Raw genomic sequence first — 15,893 nt, 5'->3', positions numbered from 1 at the left:
GAGAGCTGGAGAGCCTCAGCCAATACAAATGCTCCCGTCGTAACTGGCCGGATTGTTTCTTCAAATAAGGTTCATTACTCTTACCTTCAACTGAGAGCGTTCACCCAAGGACTATTTTGCCGGTGTCGAGATGCGGATCGATCCGCCTCCGCGCAGAAAGGCTCCGAAAAGTGGCCGAGCTAACGACGCCCAACAAGCAGACATCGAGTGAGTATATAGACTTCGCCAGTCCCTACTCTTCTTGGCGGATCAACATCTCTTTCTTCAGGGTTCAATTCCATTCTCTAAGTACATACCAACGATGCAGATCTTCACCCTCGCCGCCCTCGCTGCCTTGGCCTCCTCCGCCTCTGCTCACTTCACCCTCAACTACCCCGAGACGGTCGGTTTCGACGAGGACAACGAGCCCACTGCCCCCTGCGGTGGATTCTCCGCCTCTGATGCGACCAATCGCACCCTTGTGCCGCTGGACGGTACTGCTCCTTTCGCGATCTACGCTGGTCACCCTACCGCTCAGGTTATTGTCAAGTTGGCATTGAGCACTGACCCCACCACCAACGCTGACTTCAACATCACTGTTGTTCCTCAATTCACTGAGAACGGTTTGGGTGACTTCTGCTTCCCTAGCGTAAACTGGGCTGCTGCTGCTGGCTCCCCTACTGAGGGCCAGAACGCTACGGTTCAAGTTGCCTACGCTGGCGGTGACGGTGTTCTCTACCAGTGTGCCGCTATCCAGTTCTCCTCCTCGGCTGCCACCTCCTCCAGCGCCTGCAGCAACGGTACCAACGTCTCCGCCGGTCCCTCCTCCGCCTCTACCTCCACTTCCTCCTCCTCCAATAGCACGTTGACCTCCACCAACTCTACCTCCTCGTCCTCCACCGCTTCCGCTTCGGGAACTGCTGCTGCCTCTGGCAGCGCTGCTTCCGGCACTAGCACTGGTACCACCTCTGGTGCTGGGAAGTTGGGTGTTGGTCTGGTTGCCGTTGCTGGTGCCATTGCTGGTGTGATGATGTAAGGAGGAGTGAGATCTATGGATGTAGGATAAAAGTTTGTCTCAAGCTGAAGGCTGGGATGGCATGAACGTGAGTTTCGGAATGGGTTTCTAGTAGGGGTATGGCGTTGATATATATTGAATTCTGCAATTGTTCGGGCCCTCCTCGTCGTCTTGATGACAATGCTTCACTGTTGTCCTGTATGGCGGTGATTTTCACATGTCAGTCCCCCGCTTCATTTCAGCCTGCACGCAGCGCAGCGTGACCTCCAACCATAAAATGCTCTCGATGAAGGAACTTTGCTTGAGGAGTTGAACATCCCCCCTTTCCACAAACCAAACAGCAATGCCTCCCAACAGCTGTGTCCTTCCCAACCCGTCGAGCAAGGTGGCTACCATTCGCCCGCTGGCCGCCTCCGAAATATTCCCACGGCTCAGGCAGGAAGTCGAAAAGGACCCGTCCTTGGCTGGAGGCCTGAAGGGGTTGTTCATCATCCAAGTACTCCAAAACAAAGGAGAAACTGGCGATGCCCATTTTCAAGAATGGTCTGTTGTGTTCGTGTACGCTGAACTTTGGCTAACGGAAGACGGCAAACAGGTACATGCTTTTCACTGGTGTTCCCAGTAAACCCACCATCACATCTACCCGTCCCGAACTCCCGCTTACGAGTGGGAAACCCTTGCCGATTGTCCTTCTACAGCTCAAAGATGAGGATTTGGTCAGGTTTTGTGCGGGTGGTTTGAGTGGGATGCAAGGCATTGTGAGTGGGCGTATCAAAGTTGGTGGAGATATTGTGCGTAACTTTTCTTGGCCTCGTATCTACATGTGCTGACAGATGTACGCCCAGGATTTGGCGCTAGGATTGGAGCGTTTGTTTGTTCAGGCTGGAGGTCCGGAGAGAACGTTGGAGATATTGAGGAGTCGTAAGGAGGGCGATGGGCAGCAGGCTAAACTTTGAGGGTGTGATACATTTTCTCATTCTTCATCGGTTGGGCGTCCTTTGATAACTACTATAACAGAGAGAGGGTATAACTTGACAAACCACCCGTTCCACAACCTACATTCTCAATCAGCCTATCGTCCCTCGTACAATCTCAAGGCACACTACCTACACACCCACTGCATTATCATATTAGGGAATGACAGATTTAGTCAGACTTCCCAGCACCCTCAGCGTTCTTACGGACTTCCCTCAAGAACTGCTCAAGCTTTTCGCGGAGTTTCTCCTCGAGGGGAGACATGTCAGGACCCGGAGGAGGGAGCTGATCGAGAAGGTACTCGGCTTCGTCGATGGTCAAGATGAGAGGACCGCGGTTCATTTTGTCAATTGATCAGATAATGAATTGAACAGCGATGTAGCTGGCTGTATGTTATACGTGGTCCGCAAGGTACGCCATTTGTCGGGTGTGGGGAGGGGCGGAGACTTCTCGGGTCCACATGTCCATCCCATGCGTGTGCGCGTGTGCGCGTGTGCGTGTGTGCGCGTGGGCTCCCGAGCTCGAAAACGATGACAGGCGTTGGCCCCGATCGACATGAGAACTCGGTAATGGTTCATAGATGGCCAGGAGAATTCATCTGTCTCTCGGATCGGAGGAATGGTTAACGGTCGGCATGGCCTTTCGCATCGACCGAGATTCGAACAAGTCGTGGGTCTACGTTGCCGATCTTTGGCCATTTCTCGAATGTGGCAAGGGAAGGCGCGTGCTGCTAACGGTTTCCGTGCAATTGAGATCATACCCTTGCAGCAGCCAGAACGCGTGCGAGAATGGAGATTTGGAGAGATACGAGGATATCTGGACGTCGAGGACGTCAATTGACGCGTTCTCAGGCCTCGAAAAGGATCACGAACCTCACTATATCAGCCCTTCATCTCGGCCTGCCTGCCCGGATATATCCTTCTAATCCCTGTGATTTAACTTCCATTTGACTTCCCAATCCGGCCATATTTCTCGCGCACAGACCAGAAGCCCCCGCGCCACATGGCGTGCACGGACTCAACTGCAGACTGACAAAGGCCTCCTGGTATGAACCTTTAGCAGTCCGTTCCAGCATGTTGCGTTGCATGACAAAGGCCTAAACCGACTTTCCGGCGCTCGGGGGCGTCTGCCGGCTGTGCGACTCTCGATGTGAAGAGGTCTTTCCCTCTTCATATAAAGGCTTTGGCCTCCCAGTGTCATGGGTCTTCATACGCTCAGACCGGTCCTCAGCTCGACAATTGCACCATCCTCTCGTTGATCGAAGGATATATATACCAGTGCAATCATGGTCTCCTCAACACAATTCACTACGGCAACACTTCTCGCCCTTGCGCTCAATGTCGCACCAGCACTTGCGTTCTTCCGATTGATCTGTAATGCTCCTCTCGTTGTTGAGCGCGCGGACCCTATTGTCAGCCCTGGAAAGATCTCCGGTCACGTACACACCATCCACGGTGGTTCCAACTTCGGCTTGACCACTTCCTATGAGGAGCTCCGCGCATCAGACTGCACGTCTTGTATGGTTCAGGAGGATATGTCCAATTACTGGACACCATCTCTTTACTGGCAGAACGAAGACGGTACCTTCCAGGATGTGCCTCAGGTCGGTGGTATGACCGCCTACTACCTCCAGCGTCGTGACAACGATTCCGCCGCTCTCACTACCTTCCCCGCCGGCTTCAGAATGCTCGCTGGTTCCATGAACCTGCGTGAGTTTAACGATGTTCAAGACCAGCTCGCTATCAACTACGTTTGCTTGAACTACGATGATCCGAAGGCCGCTACATACGGTTTCCCGGGCTACAACTGCCCTCAGGGTCTCCGTGCGCAAATCATATTCCCTTCATGCTGGGATGGTGTGAACCTCGATTCTGACGACCACAAAAGCCACATGGCTTACCCATCTGGTTTGGACAACGGTGTTTGCCCTGACTCCCACCCTATTCGCTTCATTACCCTTTTCTTTGAGACTACCTATGATATCAACTCCTTGGTTAATCAGCGCTGGAACGGTTCTCACCACATGGTTTGGGCTATGGGTGACCCCACTGGTTACGGATACCACGGTGACTTCATCAACGGTTGGGATCTTGACACTCTTGAGAACGCTATCAACAACTGCAATGCTTCTTCTGGTCTGCTCGAGGACTGCCCTTACTTCACGCTCGACAACTCTGATCTCTTCTGGGAGGGCAAGAACTGTATTCGGTCTCCCATCGTTGATGAGATCGTCACCGGTGCTGCTTTGGCTGCTCTTCCTGGTTGCAACCCTATCCAGGATGGTCCTGACAACGCTGTCATGTACTCTACTTGCGACAACGTTGCCAACACTACTTTGTTCAATGACACCCAGGTCTACAACGGATCTTTCATCCCTGACAACGTCAACCACCTCGCCAACCAGCCTTCTACTGTTGTGAATCCTACCAACTGGACTTACATGGGCTGCTACGGTGAATACTCCAACTCTCGTCTCTTGACCCACATGATGTCTACGGATGACACTATGACCGTCGAGTCCTGTTTGGCGCTTTGCCAGGTCTCGAACTACAAGTACGCAGGTGTCGAGTACGCTACCCAGTGTTTCTGTTCCGACACGGAGCCTCCTACCACTCAGGTTATCTCCGCCAAATCTTGTTACCAGACCTGTGTCGGTGATGACCTTGAGTATTGTGGTGGACCTAACGCATTGAACGTCTACAAGTCCGATGCTTGGATCAACCCTATCGTCACCAGCTACAAGTCCTGGACCAACCTTGGTTGTTACACTGAAGCCACTAAAGCGCGTGCGCTGGTCAACTACATCTCCCTCGCTACTACCAACCAGACCATTGCTGGATGTCTTGATGCCGCTCAGGCTAAGGGTTACACCATGGCTGGTATGGAGTACGGTGGTGAATGTTGGGCTGGAAACGCTTTGTCTGCGGGATCTGTCAACACTTCGCAGTCTGAGTGTAACATGCTCTGTCACGGTAACTCTTTGGAGTACTGTGGTGCTGGTAATCGTCTCAGCATGTACACGCTTAGCAGGGCCACTAGCTCGAGCGCGGTCAGCAGCAGTGTTGCTTCTACTTCTGTTGTCCCGTCGAAGGCTGCTTCGTCGTCCGCTGTCATTTCTTCTTTCGCTGCGTCCTCCTCCGCTGCGTCCTCCTCCAGCAGCGTTGCCTCCTCCGCTGCGTTCTCCGCTGCCGCTTCCTCCAGCAGCGTTGCCTCCTCTTCTTCGATTGTTTCTTCGACGGTTGTGAGCTCGTCCGTTTCATCGGCGGCTGCTTCTTCCAGCGTTGCCTCTTCTACCTTCTCTTCCTCTGTCCCCTCTTCAGCCTCGAGCTCCGTTGTCTCCGCGTCCGCGTCGAGTGCTGCATCTCTCTCGTCGGTGTCTGCCTCTGCTTCCGGGTCCAGCAGCAAGGCCTCATCGGCGTCATCAGTGTCGTCTGCCTCCTCCGCCAGCGCTACTGCGTAGGGCTAGCGAGTCATCTCTCGGGACAATTGCAGCTGCACGAAAGGGCTAGAGGGAAATACGAGCTGGACTCTGGAGTTTGCAATTGGATGATGCATGGTTTAGCATTGATACCCCTACATGAGATACCCATAATTGATTACAATATCATTATCATTGCTCTTGTTCCATATTGCGTATTCTGACTCCTAGTCAAATTTCCCACACTTTCTTCGGCGTGAGCATCCGCGCTCTTCCGTCTGAGCACTTTTTCCCACTGTCTTGGCACGACTGCAAAGGGATCGCAGGTCGGTTGACCATAGAGAACAATCTGGCTTGGAATGGGAAAGCAATTGCATGTATAACTCTTTGGATCAGGTGACGGTCAAATGATCAGACGGATCTGATAAAAGCCGTACTATGTAGATGCCGACCATCCGTCCGTTTAGTGACCTCATGAGCCAAGGAACGGCCGTAGCCTACGCAAGTACATTTCGACTTGGCGATGGCAAAACTTTAAAGTCTTGGCGCCCATAATCATTGATAAACCTCGTCAATCCTCACCCAGCTGAACTCCATCCAATATTTCTCACAACCATGAAGTTAATCACTGCAGGGCTTGCGCTTCTTGCGACGGCCAGTGCTGTTGTGATCCCTGAGTCTGGGTTTGATGCCCCGGCTCTTCTCAACCATCACGTTAAAACGCCTGCTATCGTCCGTAACGGTCGTCACGACGATGCCTTCCATGTGTTGAAGGAGATCTACGACCAAGCTGAAGACCGCGCGCAGCATATTTTTGGTAGTGGTGTTGTCCGTGAGACCGTCCAAGAGGGTGCCCATCATGTGCAGGATGTTGCCGACTATGAGCATCAGTTGGAAGAGGAGTTTAAGCACTGGATCTATGAGTTGACTGGTGGTCATGATCGTGATCATGACGAAGGAAGGAACCACGGAGAGAAGAAACACGGAGCCACGAAGCACAAGGGCGAAAAGCACGATGGCAAGGAGCGTGACAAGGAGCACGGTAGCCCCGGAAGGCATGGCAAGGGACAGGCTGATGTACACAGGGTTGACGATGAGCACCGCCCTGAGCATCCTCCCAGCAAGGGACCTGGCCACAAGAAGCCTCACAAAAAGCCCGGTCATGAGAAACCTCATCCTCCTCACAAGAAGCCTCATCACGGCCACAGCCCCCACCGCAAGTTCGAGAACGAGACCTTGTTGCATGTCGTCAAGCACTCACCGTACCACAGCAAGTTCTGGTCCTACATCGAGGATGACAATGATATTGTCGACCTCTTGAACACCACCAAGGCTAACGTCACTATCTTTGCTCCCAACAACAGAGCGTTCGAGAAGGCCGAGAAGCACCACAATGTCACCAAGGAGTTCGTCCGTGACGTTTTCTACTACCACCTTCTTCCCGGGTTTTACCCTGCTGGACGTGTCCTTGGCTCCAAGACATTGCCTACTGCTTTTGAGGAGGAAGACCTCGGCGATGAGAACCACCAGCGCATTCGCGTCTCTCTTGGGTTCGGCGGGTTGAAATTGAACTTCTATGCTAAGATCAAGTACGTCGACGTCTTCGCCAAGAACGGTGTGCTTCACTCCATCGACGCTGTCCTCGTTCCTCCTCCCCGCCTTTTGGACACCCTCGAGACTGTTCCCGGAGAGTACTCTACTTTCGTCGGCGCGCTCTACAAGACTGGATACGAGCACCTGGTCAACTCTTCCGAGTCTCATGGTTTGACCGTCTTTGCTCCCAGCAACAAGGCTTTCCAGAGACTTGGCTTCAGGGTGAACCGCTTCTTGTTCTCCGACCGTGGAAGGCCTTTCTTAAAGAAGCTCATTGAGTACCACATTTCTCCCAACAGCACTCTTTACACGGACGCTCTGCTTGAGCAGGACAGGCTCATTGAGGAAGCTATTGCTGCCGCCTCTAACGATGAGACGAAGCCTGAGGATGGACCTAAGGATCACCACGGTCACTTCCCTCCTCCTCCTAAGCACTACCATGTTAATCTTCCTACTCTTCTCTCCAACCATTCCTTGTCTATTGACATCTTCAAGTTTGGTCCCGTTGTCGACTTCAAGATTAACGGACAGAGCAAGCTTGTCGTCCCTGACGTGTTGGGTAAGAATGGTGTCGTGCAGACATTGGGCTTCCCCATCATCCCACCCCGTAAGGTTCCCGGAGGAAACGCTGGCGTGGAGTTCGTCAATGAGGAGCAAGTTGACGATGAAGACATGGAGATGGATGTGGAGGAGTTCAAGGCTTTGTTTGAGTAGGATGCGTACGAGATGAGCTGCGATTGACTTCTGAACTTTGCACACTTCGTCTGTCTCTTACGTTTTTATTTTTCCCTTTTTAGTTGTTTTAATCACTTCATTATCACGCTCCACACCATCTGAATCCTGTCGATGTTCCTTTCTTCGTCTTCAAAGTCCCATTACCTCGTCCTCGGTGTTACTTAGATATTTTCGCTTGGTATACTGCCGTTCAGATGTAACAAACAATCCTCGATGTATGTTCGTCAGTCAGAGTGGCTCAATGCGGCACGATCGTACCTGTCTGATCAATCCTCGTTACAAACTCACGTGCACAAACAAACAAACCCCGGCGCAACGATGTCTACCCTCACGCTCCCAGAATCCCTGGCATGGGACATCAAGCTTCCGAAGCTCACGACTCAATACAAGTCAGTTTACTTCACTCTCGATGACGGTAGCAGCGGCTTCGCTCAGCTGGCATGGGGTAACCTGGGACTCGGCATTAAAGTTGCGCCGATGGCATATACCTTTTACAAAGAAGGCATTGAGCCAGTTGTGGAGAGTGTGACAAGTCTCGCGGGTGGATTCTCCCTCTCAGCGGACTGTCAGTCGTGTACTCTAAAGCATGGCACGGGGATGCATGCGTTGACGTTGCTGCGCCCTGAGTCGGAAGGTGGAGCATGGGCTTACCGTTTGGTCATTGAGGGCGTTGTGAAGTACGATCTAGTGTTCACATTCAGAACTAAAGGCTACAAGGTTACCGACTTCAACCATACTCTTCCAGCAGGAACATCTCAGGATGTCATCTCCCATGCCGTTATCCCTCTCTGTGACGTGAAGGGCACATACCAGGTTCGGGGAGAGCAGCCGGTAGAATGCGCTGGTCAAGGAAGCTTCGTCGAAGCAATCTTCTCAAAGACAAAGTTCACGGATATGGGAGACCGATGGAATGCATTCTTCCTTCGTGACCGAGACACCAACTCGGTTTTGCACATGCTTCAATTCATCCCTCGCGGCTCGGCAAAGTCGGGCGATGAGAGGAGGTTCGTCCATGGCTCTGTCACGCTGGATGGGGTTACTCGTGCGATCACGTCGGGTTCGAACAACAGTGTTTTGCATGGCGACGCTTCGATACACCCTGCTGTTACGGAAGGCATCTTCCCTATTCCACGGTCAATCACCTACACCTGGTCCGGTGCCAATGTCAAAGCCACAATCACCACTGCTTTGTCAGAGATGCCGACTTCGCAAACTGACGTGCTTGACTTCTTCCCAGGATGGGCGAAGAGGATTTTGCAGAGGTGGGCGGGAAGACCGTATGTTTGCGTTTGGGCAGGCGAGGGTGAAGCAAAGGTTGAGATCGATGGAACCGAGAGAATGGTGAAGGGAAGGACGCATAACGAAGTGACCTTTGTGCACCCATAGCAAGAGCTGCAGACGGTTCGATGCACCGGGAGGCACATCAGAGAGAGAACAACGAGTTTACGTCAGCGGTGTCAGGCGACGGTTTGGACAGCAAGGTCCTAGGTTGCTACGTTGACATCATCGAAATAGTCACAGGAGTGGACATTAGTAATCCACATTCGCAATTTTATACCAATTTGACATCATGATGGTCATCGATAATCTTGACGCTCGTTATCGAACCGCAGGCGACATGAAGCATCGTTATCTAAGATTGAAGGCAGTGACGAACGGCACGATTTTTGTCCGCGGAGCGGCAAGGGGTCCTACAGAGTCGATCTCGACTGCTTCAGGAAAAGTCAAGAGTACACCATAACCACGTTGAGTACCCTTGAGAAAAATTCACCGAAAGACAATTGTGTCGTCCGAATCCAGTTGCAGAGAAGCGAGCATGCGACCTTTGAGTCGGCGTCGAGAAATGCCAAGAGGCGAATTGGGGCTCAGTGTCATGCTAAGCAGCCAGAAGCAGCTCAATGCAAGTATCGCATTGTACGCCCTGCTGCTGCATCCAGGGTCCATCTGAGGAAATGTCGTTTGATGGCGTCGATTTGCAGTACGGTTGCGAAACAAGCTTGTATCCAGGTGTGGGTAACGAAGCCGCGGTGACGCCGGTATCATAGGACGATGATCTTCGATGCATCTTGACGGCATCGCTGTGCACTCGGTTTACAGATCGTCGGAAAAGCCGTTGAGAATTGACAATTTTGGACTACATAGAGTCCACGTTGGCTGCTTCCTGGGGAGCGTAACGGCCATGCACCTACCCGCTTGGGGCTGTGATTTGCAACTCTAATTCTCTCGCGGTAAGGCCCGTGCGCAAAACGCTGACTAGGGGCCCGTGCGCCCTGGAAAAAAAAACACTCTCCAGTTAGCCACTATCAGGCGATCACCGTCTCCCACGAGGGAATTACTATCGATGCCTATGCGTTAGCAATTGGTCGAGAACAAGACGTCGTTGCCACTTTTTCCGAGGAAGTCGTCAAGCGTATAAAGAGGATGGCTCTCCCTAAATGTGGCAAAGGGTAACCATTAATCAAGTCTTCTCTACGATACAATGAAGATCTCCGTTATCCTCGCTGCTCTCACCGCCTCCGCGGCCTTGACCTCTGCCTTCCCTCACGACAGGTCTTACAACAAGGGCGACGACAAGTCCGTTTACAGCGGCGATCACTACGGCTACGGCCACGGCAAGAATGCTACTGCTTCTTGGAAGCACGACGACGAGAACAAGTGGGGTCACGGACGTGGACGTGAGGCCTCCAGGTGGCAGAAGCGCCACGAAGGAAAGTGGGATGGCAAGTGGAAGGGTTACAAGAACGGTACCGCTTCCTGGGACAACGAGGATCGTGGTCGCTCTCAGTCCCGTGGACGCAAGGGCGACAAGGAGGAGTCTCGCGACAGGTCCAAGAGCCGCGGCCGTGAGGCTTCTAAGTGGCACAAGCGCCATGACGGCAAGTGGGACAGTTACAAGAACGGAACTGCCTCCTACGACGACGAGGATCGTGGTCGCTCTCAGTCCCGTGGACGCAAGGGCGACAAGGAGGAGTCTCGCGACAGGTCCAAGAGCCGCGGCCGTGAGGCTTCTAAGTGGCACAAGCGCCATGACGGCAAGTGGGACAGTTACAAGAACGGAACTGCCTCCTACGACGACGACGAGAAGCGTGGCCGTTCCAAGTCTCGCGGACGCAAGGGTGACAAGGAGGAGTCTCGTGAGAGGTCTAAGAGCCGTGGGCCCTCCGACAAGAAGCAGCGTGAGCGCCGAAATGCTCACTCCGGCAACCGCTGGGGTGATGGTGACCGTGAGGATGAATACCGTGGCTCTCGCGAGAGCTGGAAGAACAAGGACCACAAGTACAAGTGGGGAGGCAAGCACAACTCTACCCGCGGTTACTACTCTGACGACGAGTAAGCGTTGTCACTTCAATAAGCCGTGGGACCCGGAGGGAAAAGAGATACCTTAGGGACGGGTTGTACGATATAGACGTTTTTGGAATTTGTCACGAGGTTTTTGGACCTTTCTTTCTTTCTTCGCAATCTTCAATAGACTTTTTGATACACTTTGCAGACTCGTTCAGCGTAGCTCTCTTCAGGACACGACTGTCACCAGCTGTAGGCGTCGTCCGGCCCGGTAGAGCAACGTACGCGTCCGTACAAATCTTCACATGATTAAGCAGAAGAGAAGCCTTCATTAACTGCAACCGCGGCGGTCCACTGAGCTTTACAGATACTTGCATTCCAATAGCGACAAGTCAATATGGTTCTTTGTAGAGATAACGTAACATGCAAACCCACCGCAGCAGTAAACCATAGCAAAAACCCAAAATTTGTAGAAACATGAAAGCAGAAGAACGCTCGCAACCTTAATCCAATTTCCCGTGACCATTAACCACCCCTTACCCTCCTATATTATCGATAAAGCCATTATTGCTTCATGTCCTTGTAGTCAAGGTGCGGAGGAGCACCAGGGTGCTGAACGGGGTGACCCATGCGCGCCAAAGATCCCGCTGCGTTGGCAGCCTGGTTTTGCAGGTACTGCTGATAAGCGGCAGCTTGCTCCGGTGAGATACCAGCGGCGGCGTAACCTGCCTGAGGCATCAAGCCACCGGCCATATGGGCAGCGGCGAGGCTTTGAGGGTCGTGTTGAGGGACCGCAGGGCTGGGCACACTGAATGAAGTGTTGCGCGCAGTCGGAGGGGTAGGAGGCTCGTCGTTGGGGGTGGGAGGAGCATTCGCGAGAGGGATGGCGGTTTCGGGTGCGTTCAGACACGCCTGAATGAGGTTTTTGCCTTCGGGCTTAGTGACGATAGGTTGGAGTTTAGGTGTAGTAAACGTGTAAACGAGACCAGTCTCGGAAACAACGAGAAGAAGGACTTGAGTACCAGTCAGCACGGACAACTCGTAAGCCTGTACGCGTAATAGATGTTAGTCACCACGATGTATGCGCACATAACTCGTGCGGCGTTACCTTCTTCATGATGCCGGCCTTGCGCTTAGAAAAGGTGATGTGTCGTCGTCCCTTGTCCTCGATGAACTTGATCTCAATCTTTCTCCGCTCGCGTCCGGGCTTCTCATCGTCGTCCTCGTCGTCGTCGGCGGACCGAGCGCGCTTTTGACCAGTGACGGGAGCACCGCCGACGGGCTGGTCATTGTAGTTCTGGAGTTCAGGATCGACAGCACCGGCAGCACCGAGAGATTGGTCGTTTGGTCGAGGCATGTTTTCGTGGGATACTTTGTTCTTCTTTGGGCAAACGTATATCGGACTGCCTGTTTGGGTGGAGTGCAGTGGACGACCAGGCGGTCTTAACTTCTTGTGGGCGGAGAGAGAGGAACGGGTTTAGTGGGGCTGGGTAAGGGTTGGTGATGATCCATGAAGAGTGTGTAGTTTCTTCAGTAGAAGGTGTTTCTTGTGACTGGAAAGAAGAGAAAATTGACTCCATGTATTTCGCTTCCACGACTGAGGTTGTGTCAACGTTACCGGTATACCATACATTTCCCCGACTGCAGCAGCAACTTGAAATCAGTAACGTCATGTCAAGACCAATCCCGCGCGGAAGGCTCCTTTTCGCATCCGTCTCAGTTGTTATCGTAGTCTGTGGATCCGTCTATGGAGCAAATTTGAAGATGGGTAACGAGGTACAACAGGTATGACGTCTCCCAAAACTTGCTTTTTCTGTTCTGCTGACCTGACGCCGTTCTAGTTCAAGCAGGAGTACACCCAGCAGGACGCAGCGCAAAAGGCAGCACGTCTTTTGGATTATCGTCGTCAACTCACCCTAGAAAGATCTAGGGTCGAGGAGGATTTGCAGAAAGTTGAGCAACGCTTAGTTCAGGAAAGAATCGTCGCGGAGATGAAGGCTGCAGAACGAAGAGCAGAGCAGGCTGCTGAAAAATCATGAGACCTATGACGGGTGGGGCAACATATATGGCAGTCTTCGGAAGTTTCGTCAAGGTCTTCTGGAGGAGTACAGCCGGTTCGCCGCCGTCACGGCTGCGGCGTTCTGTGATGCAGCGTAGTTTGTCTAGGAGTGGTTGCTGCAAAGACTCCGAAAGATACCAGATCTCGAAACAAGAGTGCGAGATTCAGAATGGTCCTCGAGGTAGCCATCTGTCTTGAGATCCATTTTGGCGATGGAGAGAAAGTCTAACCGGCTTGGACGTTAACAATTGGTCTATAACCATTTCCTGAATTAGGTACTGAGAAGCTTCCATCGTATTGGAAAGAAGAAACCTGGACAAAAGATTCCACTCACACTTCCCGCACTTCATGTCCTCTGACTCTCCCAGGAACGCATACGTAATCCACGCGCTGCCGTATACCGTACACCCCAGCTGAACCCTAAGTGGCAACCAGACCTCTCAGCGAGTTAATCACAGCATTCAGTCGCAATGTCAACAGTTTCCATCAAGGTTTCGCATGCAGGGAAGAAGTACGACGTGGACGTCGACCTCGGGGAGCCTGGAGCAGTCTTCAAGTCCCAGCTTTACAGCCTAACTGGTGTGGAGCCGACTCGGCAGAAGGTCTTGGTCAAAGGTGGTCAATTGAAGGATGACACGGACATGAAGAAGCTAGGATTGAAGCCCGGGCAAACTCTCATGATGATGGGAACGGCAGGAGAGCTCCCGAAGGCCCCGGTGCAGAAGGCGGTATTCTTGGAGGACATGACTGACAGCCAGTTGGCGGAGGTTTTGAAGACCCCGGCTGGTCTGCAGAACCTCGGAAACACTTGCTATGTATGTTTTGGTCCATGGTTGTGGGTTGAATGCTTGCTGACACCGACGCGTAGATGAATTCCACCCTACAGGCATTCCGAGCAATCCCTGAGCTCCAAGCTGAGCTTAACGAATTTGTTCCTCAATCCAACAATAACGATATGCTCGCTTCTACACGTTCTCGTCTGACCGCCTCTCTTCGCGACCTTTACAAGAACATGTCTCAGACTACCGAAGGTCTTCCGCCCATGCTCTTCTTGAGCGTTCTCCGGCAGGTCTTCCCGCAATTCGCTCAGAAGACCAACGAGGGACATTACATGCAGCAAGATGCCGAAGAGTGCTGGTCGCAGGTGTTGCAGACGTTGCGCCAGGATCTGAAGAAGGAGGGACACTCGAGCTTCGTGGACAAGTACATGGCGGCACAGACATCAAGCAAGTTGATATGTGATGAGAATTCCGAGGAGCAGCCAGTTGAAAGCAGTGACGAGGTTGTCAAGCTTGATTGTCACATCTCTGGCACCACCAACTTTATGCGAGATGGTATCTTCGACGGGTTGACCGAGAAGATCGAGAAGACGTCGGAGGCTCTGGGACGTAACGCACAATACACCAAAACGTCAAGGCTCAGCAGATTGCCCAAGTACTTGACTGTTCATCTCGTCAGATTCTACTGGCGTCGGGATATTAGCAAGAAGACTAAGATCATGCGAAAGGTCACCTTCCCTTTCGAACTGGACGCAACAGAATTCTGTACGGAAGAGTTGCAGAAATCCTTGATTCCTGTGCGTGATGCTATGCGAGAGATCACGAAGGCTCAGGAAGACAAGGAGAGGGCAGCGAAGCGGGCAAAGATTCAGAAGGAGATGGACCAGGCGGAGAATAAAGGCGAGGCCGTAGCGATGGATGTGGACGAACCCAAGTCTGAAGGTGCGGATCCCGTTGAGGAGATTTACAAGGCTATCGACCCTAAACTCTTGGAGGATGAAGGTGCCAACGCTACGGGTTTGTATGACTTGTTCGCTGTCATGACCCATACTGGTGCATCCGCGAACTCTGGTCATTGGATGTCGTGGGTGAAGCAGGAGAATGGTGATGAGTGGTACAAGTTCAACGACGACAAAGTCACTACCGTGCCGAAGAGCAGGATTGAGCAGCTTGCCGGTGGTGGTGAAGCTGATTCCGCTTACATTCTCTTGTACAAAGCTCGCGAGCTGCCGCCCAAAAAGGAGTAGATGATAACAGATGGTACGATATCTAGGATACCGCATATGCATTGGTGAATGAACAATTGTTGATCTAGATTTTGTCCATTGGGTATATGTTTTTGTGTAATCACTGGTTGGAAGCCACGAACTCGGTCTCCAATCGCTTCACCTCGCTCTTGAAAGCCTCAACCTCCGCTGTAAGCCATATTAGCATTGCAAATTAATTGAAATTGAATACACGTACACCAACAGTCCAAGCTTCTCCCTTCGTGTGCCTTGAAGCATGCAACGACAGCCTCCCTGGCAGCCTTGGCATTCGCATCAACCTCCTTAAGCTTGGGTCCGCTCTGGAACTTCTTTCGCAGAGCCTCGATGTCACTCTCGACGATGACACTGCTCAATCCAGCATCCTGGCTCTTCTCAGTCTCGATGTTCTTCTGGGTCAGCTCGGCAGTCACTCGCTCGAGAACCTCGGCCTCACGTTCCCGAAGCCTCTCGAGCTCGGACTGAACCCGCTCTTGGATATGTTGCTCAAGGGAAGCGGATCGGGTAGTGTTGGACTCTTTTGATGTTTCGAGGTGGTTTACTGAAGTGAGTTAGCGCATTGCACAAAGGACCGAGTTCCGTGGGTAGTACCTAAGGAGTTAGAGAACTGCAACAAGTAAGATCAGTGATCCGGGTTCAAGACACGCGGTTGGATCCAACTCACTCGAACAGGGACCTGGCTGTTGACAATGACAACCTCCTTATGCGCCTGAGCATGCTCCATTGATTGTGTTTGACCCATGTTTGCTGCCGTTTGCTGTGATTGACTTTGAATCTCGAAATCCAAAGCACC

General features: G+C 52.4%; 10 protein-coding genes across 10 annotated transcripts; 7 read left to right on the top strand and 3 right to left on the bottom strand.

Annotated features, from left to right (window-relative positions):
- Positions 1 to 349: 349 nt before the first annotated feature.
- Positions 350 to 751, top strand: SAICODRAFT_42417 (uncharacterized protein; the record flags this gene model as incomplete). Its single annotated transcript, XM_019168699.1, has 1 exon — positions 350 to 751. A coding segment is annotated over one exon (402 nt), but the record flags the coding sequence as incomplete, so codon positions are not given.
- A 319-nt stretch (positions 752 to 1,070) lies between these two features.
- SAICODRAFT_16264 (uncharacterized protein) lies at positions 1,071 to 2,037 on the top strand. Its single transcript, XM_019165636.1, has 3 exons — positions 1,071 to 1,537; positions 1,590 to 1,785; positions 1,840 to 2,037. The coding sequence occupies exons 1-3, from the start codon at positions 1,338 to 1,340 to the stop codon at positions 1,948 to 1,950; spliced, it is 507 nt and encodes a 168-aa protein (XP_019027355.1). The 5' UTR covers positions 1,071 to 1,337; the 3' UTR covers positions 1,951 to 2,037.
- On the bottom strand, positions 2,010 to 2,633 carry SAICODRAFT_28464 (uncharacterized protein). Its single transcript, XM_019167157.1, has 2 exons — positions 2,096 to 2,633; positions 2,010 to 2,045 (listed from the first exon to the last, which is right to left on the bottom strand). The coding sequence occupies exon 1, from the start codon at positions 2,309 to 2,311 to the stop codon at positions 2,141 to 2,143; it is 171 nt and encodes a 56-aa protein (XP_019027354.1). The 5' UTR covers positions 2,312 to 2,633; the 3' UTR covers positions 2,010 to 2,045; positions 2,096 to 2,140.
- A 368-nt stretch (positions 2,634 to 3,001) lies between these two features.
- Positions 3,002 to 5,587, top strand: SAICODRAFT_28463 (WSC-domain-containing protein). Its single transcript, XM_019167156.1, has one exon. The coding sequence runs from the start codon at positions 3,255 to 3,257 to the stop codon at positions 5,427 to 5,429; it is 2,175 nt and encodes a 724-aa protein (XP_019027353.1). The 5' UTR covers positions 3,002 to 3,254; the 3' UTR covers positions 5,430 to 5,587.
- A 976-nt stretch (positions 5,588 to 6,563) lies between these two features.
- SAICODRAFT_51401 (FAS1 domain-containing protein) lies at positions 6,564 to 7,694 on the top strand (the record flags this gene model as incomplete). The annotated part of the gene is made up of 1 exon (XM_019169059.1): positions 6,564 to 7,694. A coding segment is annotated over one exon (1,131 nt), but the record flags the coding sequence as incomplete, so codon positions are not given.
- Positions 7,695 to 8,032: 338 nt separating this feature from the next.
- Positions 8,033 to 9,323, top strand: SAICODRAFT_28462 (uncharacterized protein; the record flags this gene model as incomplete). Its single annotated transcript, XM_019167155.1, has 1 exon — positions 8,033 to 9,323. A coding segment is annotated over one exon (1,069 nt), but the record flags the coding sequence as incomplete, so codon positions are not given.
- A 2,238-nt stretch (positions 9,324 to 11,561) lies between these two features.
- Positions 11,562 to 12,354, bottom strand: SAICODRAFT_22629 (SRF-TF-domain-containing protein; the record flags this gene model as incomplete). Its single annotated transcript, XM_019166613.1, has 2 exons — positions 11,562 to 12,044; positions 12,106 to 12,354. 2 exons carry the CDS (start codon positions 12,352 to 12,354, stop codon positions 11,562 to 11,564), a joined length of 732 nt encoding a protein of 243 aa, XP_019027350.1.
- Positions 12,355 to 12,658: 304 nt separating this feature from the next.
- SAICODRAFT_16257 (uncharacterized protein) lies at positions 12,659 to 13,343 on the top strand. The gene is made up of 2 exons (XM_019165635.1): positions 12,659 to 12,782; positions 12,839 to 13,343. The coding sequence occupies exons 1-2, from the start codon at positions 12,669 to 12,671 to the stop codon at positions 13,034 to 13,036; spliced, it is 312 nt and encodes a 103-aa protein (XP_019027349.1). The 5' UTR covers positions 12,659 to 12,668; the 3' UTR covers positions 13,037 to 13,343.
- A 125-nt stretch (positions 13,344 to 13,468) lies between these two features.
- SAICODRAFT_68597 (ubiquitin carboxyl-terminal hydrolase) lies at positions 13,469 to 15,226 on the top strand. The gene is made up of 2 exons (XM_019170405.1): positions 13,469 to 13,871; positions 13,925 to 15,226. Exons 1-2 carry the CDS (start codon positions 13,527 to 13,529, stop codon positions 15,080 to 15,082), a joined length of 1,503 nt encoding a protein of 500 aa, XP_019027348.1. The 5' UTR covers positions 13,469 to 13,526; the 3' UTR covers positions 15,083 to 15,226.
- On the bottom strand, positions 15,183 to 15,824 carry SAICODRAFT_32661 (DUF1690-domain-containing protein; the record flags this gene model as incomplete). Its single annotated transcript, XM_019168221.1, has 4 exons — positions 15,183 to 15,250; positions 15,300 to 15,641; positions 15,692 to 15,707; positions 15,765 to 15,824. 4 exons carry the CDS (start codon positions 15,822 to 15,824, stop codon positions 15,183 to 15,185), a joined length of 486 nt encoding a protein of 161 aa, XP_019027347.1.
- Positions 15,825 to 15,893: the final 69 nt, after the last annotated feature.

Source organism: Saitoella complicata, assembly GCF_001661265.1.
Source record: "Saitoella complicata NRRL Y-17804 unplaced genomic scaffold SAICOscaffold_1, whole genome shotgun sequence".
Taxonomy (NCBI): Eukaryota; Fungi; Ascomycota; class Saitoellomycetes; order Saitoellales; family Saitoellaceae; genus Saitoella; species Saitoella complicata.
The sequence above is the reverse complement of the archived record's forward strand: the minus strand, read 5'-3'. Positions and strand labels throughout refer to the sequence as shown.

Coding starts and splice junctions, on each gene's coding strand:
- SAICODRAFT_16264 (XM_019165636.1), top strand. CDS start 1,338: ATGCCTCCCAACAGCTGTGTCCTTCCCAACCCGTCGAGCAAGGTGGCT. Junction 1,538..1,589: donor GATGCCCATTTTCAAGAATG/GTCTGTTGTGTT, acceptor GACGGCAAACAG/GTACATGCTTTTCACTGGTG. Junction 1,786..1,839: donor TCAAAGTTGGTGGAGATATT/GTGCGTAACTTT, acceptor ATGTACGCCCAG/GATTTGGCGCTAGGATTGGA.
- SAICODRAFT_28464 (XM_019167157.1), bottom strand. CDS start 2,311: ATGAACCGCGGTCCTCTCATCTTGACCATCGACGAAGCCGAGTACCTT.
- SAICODRAFT_28463 (XM_019167156.1), top strand. CDS start 3,255: ATGGTCTCCTCAACACAATTCACTACGGCAACACTTCTCGCCCTTGCG.
- SAICODRAFT_16257 (XM_019165635.1), top strand. CDS start 12,669: ATGTCAAGACCAATCCCGCGCGGAAGGCTCCTTTTCGCATCCGTCTCA. Junction 12,783..12,838: donor TGGGTAACGAGGTACAACAG/GTATGACGTCTC, acceptor ACGCCGTTCTAG/TTCAAGCAGGAGTACACCCA.
- SAICODRAFT_68597 (XM_019170405.1), top strand. CDS start 13,527: ATGTCAACAGTTTCCATCAAGGTTTCGCATGCAGGGAAGAAGTACGAC. Junction 13,872..13,924: donor ACCTCGGAAACACTTGCTAT/GTATGTTTTGGT, acceptor ACCGACGCGTAG/ATGAATTCCACCCTACAGGC.